The following is an 8,809-nucleotide window of genomic DNA, read 5'->3' on the forward strand; positions in this document are numbered from 1 at the left end:
AAATTCGAAACTGTAAGGATTTCGTTCATTTGGGAAGCAGAATTAAAAGCAAAAACAATGTTGGCCTAGAAATCAAACGGAGAGTAACTTGCAAACTAGTGTTCTTTAGGCAATTGAAAAGTAAAGTCCTCTCTCGACGAACAAAATTCTCGCTCTATAAGTCACTCATAATACCTGTCCTGATGTATAGCTCGGACTCGTGGAAGGTGTCGAGAGAAGACGAAATGGCTCTTGGAGTATTCGAGAGAAAAGTTTTCCGGAAGGTTTATAGTTCTATCCGTGATGTCGACGGCGAGTGTCGAAGGAGGTATAATGATGAGTTATATGAGCTTTACGCAGACGACGATAGTGCAGCGATTGAAAATGCAAAGGCTTCGCTAGCTAAGGCATGTTATGCGGATGAACGAATACGCTCCGGCAGCTTCTAAACAGAGGAAAGAGAAAACCTGCACTGAGTTTGGAGAGACAATTGGAGGAAGATTTTTCCTCGGTTGGTCCCCCAATTAGCCACTGTTATCGCAAAACTGGCTTAGCTGACCTCACTGACTCAACGTACTTCATTTTTATATTCACGTCATTTCATCCAATTGTCACTTGTAAACTATCACCTTTTCATACGTATACAATAAAAACTTCAACCAAAAGATATTAGGTAGTAATACTACTTAGTTTTCAACTCGACCCAAATAAACCTTTGAGATAAAAAATATGTAGTAGGAGGTAAAAGCGGAGCAAAATAGTCCGATTGGAATAAAGTCTGAACACTGCGTCAGTAATGAAACGTCAAAAGCGTGACGTTACGCCAAGAAAATTTATTTGTCTCATTTTTTAATGTGAGATCTGTATCATTGTTTACTATATAGTTTGGCAGCTTAAACAGAGGTTATGTTGCGAATAGAGTGGAAGGCAGTGGACTAGGCAGTCGAATGTCATATAATGAAGGAATGGTGTTCGGAGTTTTTTCAATGTTTTAAACAAAAATGATAAGAGCTTTAATATAAATAAAACTATTGTTTTAATAACAACAAAAACGCCTTATATATTCTATATACATAAATTCGTAAGGATTATCTCACTTTAAAATTTGAGTTAAATAATCTAAAGTTTTTTTTTGAAACTGAGTCGAGAACTGTGCGTGTGAATGTTCGAATTTTCACCGATCAGCTGTTAGTTGTGCTACTTGGTAAAATTTACAATGACCACTACCAAATGAAGATCGCGCACTTGGCTATGATAAACAAATATACAAATTGACAACTGATTCAAAAATACCATAGCCATAGTACAGGTCTACAAGTAGGATATGTAGCAGCACGCACATACACAGCCACGCTCACCTGATAAAATGCTTGTTCTTGTTCGTTTTTTTGTGGATGCTAGTTGGCACTGTTGTACTTCTTAGGTCCAAGAAAAGTGTAGTACCTGCTACCGAAAACTGCGTAAAATTTTTATCGTAAAATTACAAAGAAATTCTCTTATTTACTTTCAAACGAGCACTTAATTACATCCCTCTTTAAAATCCATATGTTTTGGACAATTTTAATTAACAAATTGTGATACTTTATTACGGGGACGATTGCTAAGACAGCCCATACATGACACAAAAGCCATGCGCAAATATAAAACGACGGAATTTGTGCAAATGAAAATTTTGACATACACGGCTCAAAAACACTGCGCAATATTCATTTTTAAAGTTGCGCAACAAATGAAACATGTGTTTTAATTGTATAAAAAAGGCACTAATTGTATAAAAAATCACTATTTATTTTCCACAGTGCTGGTAATTCACGGTATAAGTCGAAAAACTCGCACCAGAAGCGTTTATTTTCCATTGTATTTATAAAATATATATTTTAATTGCAAGACCAACTCAACTCGATGCAGCACTGCGCAATTTTCATTTTTCAACTAGCGCAACAAATGAAACATGTGTTCTAATTGCATAACAAATTATTATGTATTATTAAATTTGTGTGAATTCCTGTTACAAGCTAGAGATGGTCCTTACGCCTTCGATATTAACATTTTTAAGCAATAATTACTGATGTTATATTATCAGGAACCACAGGTAAACAGTGTAAGATTCACCACACACGAAGAAAAAATCATGTGCAATATTTGCAGACATGCGTAAATATCAAAATCGTTTTGATTTTAGCACAGTTCTCTGCGCAAATAGCGCAACCAGTGCACACACCGGGCGAATACTTGTGCAAATTGGTAATTGGCACAAGGATACTTGAGCCGTGTAATTGGCGTATAAAACACGACCAAAACCGTCGGGAGAGGTACTAATAGACGCGTTTTTGCCTCGCTTCCAATAATTCGAATACTTTTTCGCCTTTGGACTATTGATAACAGGACAAAACGCATCTTTTCATTTCTCTTTCCACATTTTTGGACGGGTTATTGCAGTCGACCTCGGTTTCAAACTGTTTTTCGCGGAGAACTTTTAAACGGGTAGAAAAACTTAGCACCCGTGTTTGTATTCTTAATAATGGAATAAATACGCGTCCTCAGATATCCCAATTCAAGACTTTTGTATAATTTTCTGTAGGACCCATATAGGCGCACTACATTTTCATACTAAATTCGTTCAAAAAATTTACCATCACAGCAACCCATATCTGATATTCCGCTCCTTTTTTTGTTTCCCTGTGTCGCTTCCAACGACAGCAACCCCGGTAATTTTGACACTTCGTTCAGTGTCAAACGCATGTTCCACTGAGTTCCACAATAGTTTGACACTGACCGAAGTGTCAAACTGCAATGTGTTAGAAAGAGAAAGGAATTGTTTCCTTCTCATACATATCATACTTGTAAACCTGTACTATGACCATAGCACTGGAAAAACGTGTATACAGAATTTATTCATTGAAAAATGTAAATTAATCCAGTCAGCATGTGCGCGTCTTGAGATGTTCAGAGTTATTCGCAAATATCTCGCTTCCTGTGCCTTGCTCGAGTTTTACACTCAGTACGAAAGTTGCCTTCATGAAATTCTCGACAAATCCAGCCTGAAGTTTTTTTCGTGGTTGTTGTTGTAGCAGTGCTTCGCCCCACCTAACAGCTGCGACCGATCACAAATAGTCATCAATATCCTCTAACGAGAGTCCGAGGAAACTTGCTGTTTCAACAGGGGTGGACCATAGTGAAAGGGTTGTTAGAGGCGTTGGTTCCACATTACAATTAAAGAGGTGGTTGGTGTCATGTGGGGACACATTGCAAGCGGGGAATACATTTTGTATGTCGGGGTTGATTCTGGATAGGTAAGAGTTTAACCTGTTACAGTATCCAGAACGAAGTTGAGCTGGAGTGACTCTCGTTTCCCTGCGGGTCGCAACCATTTCTGAGTTCAGGCTCTAGAGGCCGCTGAAACTTTGCCTCTTTTGTTTAAATATTAATCAAATGAATTCCGCTTTGAATATGGAAGAAGGATTTTATTTATTTATTTATTTATTACAGTCTTTGGACTTAGATTAAACAATTGTAACCCAGACTTTTACTTATTCGAAGGTAAGAGTTAGTTTAAAAACAACTAATACCAATACCATTGGTAACACTGCTTAATATTTCTTTGTTGCTTTATTTTAAAATATTTATACCTACTTATTTAAAATATCGTTTAAATAGAGACACCGTCAAAAAGGAAAGCCATACCAATATTGTCGATTTTTAATATAGTACATATGTACACGTAAAAAAAAAAAATAAAATGCGCAATAACCTCCGAATATATTTTAGACCGACCTTTTCTTCCAATTCGCATCGTGCTTTTTAATTTTTTCCTACAAATTGGTGGGACGGGACCTACATGTTTTCCGCCGACTCCGAACAGCATCTGCAAGGCAGATGAGTTTTCACTGAGAAGCTTCCATGGCAGCAAATCACTGCCGAAAACAAATTAGTCAATACTTAAAAATAACTAAGTACATAATCTATCAACTTTCAACCAATAATTAACAATGGTAGTTGCGGTCTTTGTTTTTGGCAGTAAAATTATCTTAAAATCCTTAGATATAAATTAAAGCCATATGATATCCGTTTTCTGTTCTTAACACTTTATTTTTTCCGGCAGATACAAAAGTTGTCAACAAAAAATGTGTTTATCGGTCATATAGTATAAGAGATATACCTTAAAATTATTTAAAGACCCAACCCTTTTTTTTTTTTTGTTATTTTCCATTTAGACCACAAAAACGTTTCTTAATTAAATGAATACCATAATCTTTTAATTTTTCTATCTACATGTCAGATAATATCAAATTCATTCAAACTTAGAAATGTTAAAGTTCTTTAATTTATATGAAAAATATTTTTATCTTCTGAGTATAATATGGAATTGCAATGAATTGACTTTTTGGAGTAGAATTCGTATATAAATACAGAATTATGTAGGAATATATATGTCAGCCATTTACAGTGTAGCTCACTTCTTAAATTTATTGAGTTTTTATATCTCAAAGTGATCAGTTCATGAGTTTATACTCAAGGCTATATATAGTTTTCAATGGAACGAAAATCTGGAAATATGTAGATTTCTTGTTTTCATAAACACGCGATGTTAACTACTTGTGAAATTTTACTTTGCGCCTTTTTTACCCAGACGATAGGCCATATGAAATTTCATGAAATATAATTTATGATATTATAAATACTTAGTAAAAACACTTTAAAACTAAACACGAATGTTTGAAGAAACAATCTTCAAACTTTACCCTTTTGCCAGCGTAGAATAAAACAATTAAAAATTATTAAATTTAAAATAAATATTTCCCCAACAAAGTAAAACTTTAGATTGCATATACTCCTGCCAATTTCACGCAGATGCTTAATGAAACAATTAGTCAAGTTTTCTACATTAAAGCTTTTTTGAACTCAAACTTGCATACAATATACAAATTCTTAATTAAAATTTAATCTAAAAAAGAAAAAATTGCACATATTTGAACAATTGCGCATGTATTTTATTTTTATCGTCCATTTCAACTATTTTTTCGTAAAAAGCATAATATTCACGTGCCGTATGCACTGTCGTTGTTGTTATTGGAATTTTCTACCATTCGAATTGAATGCCTTACATAACAAGCTTGGACTCCAAACTTATCTTTTTATTCGTATACCCCACTCAGCATTTAGGTGATTCAATTTTGAATTTCCCTACATATCAATACAATTTGATTACTCTTTCTGACTAAATAATGAGTTATCATACAATTGAACAAAAGAAATAATCAAATAGGAATACTTTTGATGATGAAAAACTAAAAAGCATTTTTCGATCACTTTTTGGAATCATTTTTGAAGTCCTTTGATGATTAAATTTTAATATTTCATAAAAACCAAAAAAAGAAAAATCAAATATGCTTACCTTTGATGATCAAAAACTGAATATAGTTTTCCAATCACATTTTGGAATCATATTTGAATCAAATGTAATTACTTTAGCTGATCAAAAATTTATAATCATTTTCCATTCAGCTTTCTGAATCTTTTATGAATATATTTGTTGACTGAAAAATGAATTTTACACTTGTTAAAATTTTACTTTTCATTAAAAATTTAATTTTTTTCACATACACGTATTTTTTCAATCATGAAGCTAAGAAAAAAATATATAAAAATTTTATTATTTATGCAAAAGATATTCTTCAAGACAAAAATAATGTAATGCTGCTCGTGAACGAAGATTTCCCCAACCATTCCTCCCCTTCAGCTTCCCATAAAATATATAATGATTGGACAATACATAGGTTGTGAGCTATTTGAATTGAATAGTGAAACTATCTTGACATACCTGGATACGGCTTCAACATTCCGTATCATATCCGTATTTTAAGATGCAGACGATAATACTGATGTTGGATGTTGTAGTCGCAGGTGTATATTGGTCAAGTTTGTTTGCGTGTTAGCTGTGGTTCGAATAGCTCACTTTCGCATGCTTCCCCTGATGAAATAAGATTATTTTATAGTATCATATTTTGAATGAGATATGAAGAATAAATGCATTATAATGGCATTCAAAAATGATTCAAAAATCTCAACCAAAACGATTGAAATATATTCACGAATATGATCAGAAAATGACTGTGAAAAGCAGTCAAATATCACTCTAAAACAATTAAAGCTCAATTTTACAATGATTCAAATATGAACAAAAAGCGTTTCGAAATATGAATCATAAATGATTATTTACGACGATACGTTAATTTTCGAACAGAAAATGTTTTTAAATTTGAACGTTTTTAATCATCTTGGGGTATGATATTTAAATATTTTTTGATCAAAATTTTCAAAAAATGCTGGCTGGGACATAACAAATACCTATCTATGAACATACAGTTAAATATTGTACTTTTCAAATATCTTTTGAGTCAGAAAAAAAAATATTATGTGCATAATATGCGTATACTCTACTATGAACGTGTTTGTCTGCATATTTTAAAATAAAAAGAACTTTAAGGTCACACTGTTATTTTAGTTCTGACAGAATATCTAATAAAGTTGGTGTGAAATAAGTAATGATACAGTCTGCACCTGCTCGACGAAACCCTTTCATTGTCTCCATCAAAGCGTCTTTCAAAGCGAAAGCTCCATTTTGTGCAGCAAAATAAAGCATAGAATATTCACCGCTAACTTGATATACATACAATGGGTGGCTTGGATATGTATCTTTCGTTTGACGCAATATATCAAGATAAGGCATTCCAGGCTTTACCATAAGCATATCTGCTCCCTCCATAACATCCCTATGAACAGCTCTTACTGCCAAGCCTTTGGAGCCACTCGGAAGTTGATAAGTCCGTCTATCTCCAAATGCGGGTGCAGATTTTGCAGCATCGCGAAAAGGTCCATAAAAGTTCGATGCAAATTTTGCCGAATATGATAGCAACGAGACACGATTTTCCAAATTTGCAGCTATGAGGGCTTCTTTTATTGCGCGAATGCGATTATCCATCATATCCGATGGTGCGACAATGTGTGCGCCTGCACGGCCATATGAAACAGCTACCTGTGCTATCCGTTCAATACTTTGCGAATTTAAAAGCCCATTTTCACCAAGAATACCACAATGCCCATGTTTCATGTATGGACAGAGGCATACGTCACATGCAATTAATAGGGTTGGAAACCATTTTCTCAAAAGCGGTAAAGCTCTTATAACTGGATTTATATCAGAATCAGCATTAGTAGCACGGCCATCTTTTAAATTGGCATCAACAACACCAAATAGTAACACCGCAGAAAGTCCTTTTGGTATAAGTGGTTCGATAAATGTTCGTAGCTTATTGACACCCATTCGTGATTGACCGGGCATGCTCTTAATATTCTCAACAGCATCATCATCTTCAATTACAAAAATTGGGTACATCAAATTGTGTGGTGTTATCTCACAGCCAGACTCTTGAAGTAAACGCAACGTAGGATGATGAATGCCACTATGTAACTTTCTCTCCATTGCTGTTTTTTGCATTCACTTTCACAATCAACCCGGTTAACTTTTTACTCCCAAAATATGTGTAACAAGTTCTTTATTGATTACCTAAGTGTTGCGTATTGCTGCTGTTTTGTGTTACATTACGTGCAACATGCTTTGCCGTCGAGTTTTTCATTGTACAGGTTCATTGTACAGGTTTACAAGTATGATATGTATGAGAGGGAAACAATTTCTTTCCCTTTCTAACACACGGCAGTTTGACACTTCGGTCAGTGTCAAACTAGCGTGGAACCCAGTGGAACCTGCGTGGAACATGAGTTTTGACACTGAACGAAGTGTCAAAATTACCGGGGTTGCTTCGTCGAAAGCGACACAGGGAAGCAAGAAAGGGATCGGAATATCAGATATGGGTTGCTGTGATGGTAAATTTTTTTGAACGAATTTAGTAGGAAATTTTAAGTGCACCCATATGGGTCCTTTAGAAAATTATAAAAAAGTCTTCAATTGGGGTATCTGAGGACGCGTAGTTATTTCAGAATTAAGAATACAAACACGTGAGTTAAGTTTTTCTACCCGTTCAAAAGTTCTCCGCGAAAAACAGTTTGAAACTGAGGTCGACTGCAATAACCCGTCCAAAAAAGCAGAAAGAAAAATGAATAGACACGTTTTGTCCTGTTGTCAATAGTCCGAAGAGAAAAATTATTCGAATTATTGGAAGCGAGGCCAAAACGGGTCTATTAATAACTCCCCCGACGGTTTTGGTCGTGTTTTAGCAATCGTACCCGGTAATAAAGTATCACAATTTGTTAATTAAAATTGTCCAAAATATATGGTTATTAAAGAGAGATGTAATTAAGTGCTCGTTTGAAAGTAAATAAGTATATTTCTTTGTAATATAAGAAAAAAAAATTTTAAGCAGTTTTCGATAGCAGCTACTAAACTTTTTTTTGTCCTAAGAAGTACAACAGTGCCAAATAGCATCCACAAAAAAAACGAACAAGAACAAGCATTTTATCAGGTGAGCGTGGCTGTGTATGTGCGTGCTGCTACATATCCTACTTGTAGACCTGTACAATGTACAGGTTTACAAGTATGATATGTATGAGAGGGAAACAATTTCTTTCCCTTTCTAACACACGGCAGTTTGACACTTCGGTCAGTGTCAAACTAGCGTGGAACCCAGTGGAACCTGCGTGGAACATGAGTTTTGACACTGAACGAAGTGTCAAAATTACCGGGGTTGCTTCGTCGAAAGCGACACAGGGAAGCAAGAAAGGGATCGGAATATCAGATATGGGTTGCTGTGATGGTAAATTTTTTTGAACGAATTTAGTAGGAAATTTTAAGTGCACCCATATGGGTCCTTTA

At 34.7% G+C, this 8,809-nt stretch overlaps 1 protein-coding gene across 1 annotated transcript; it reads right to left on the reverse strand.

Annotated features, from left to right (window-relative positions):
• Positions 1-3,428: 3,428 nt before the first annotated feature.
• Pbgs (Porphobilinogen synthase) lies at positions 3,429-7,635 on the reverse strand. The gene has a single exon (XM_067790833.1). The coding sequence runs from the start codon at positions 7,475-7,477 to the stop codon at positions 6,476-6,478; it is 1,002 nt and encodes a 333-aa protein (XP_067646934.1). The 5' UTR covers positions 7,478-7,635; the 3' UTR covers positions 3,429-6,475.
• Positions 7,636-8,809: the final 1,174 nt, after the last annotated feature.

The sequence above is a fragment of the Eurosta solidaginis genome, chromosome 5, assembly GCF_040869045.1.
Source record: "Eurosta solidaginis isolate ZX-2024a chromosome 5, ASM4086904v1, whole genome shotgun sequence".
NCBI lineage: Eukaryota > Metazoa > Arthropoda > Insecta > Diptera > Tephritidae > Eurosta > Eurosta solidaginis.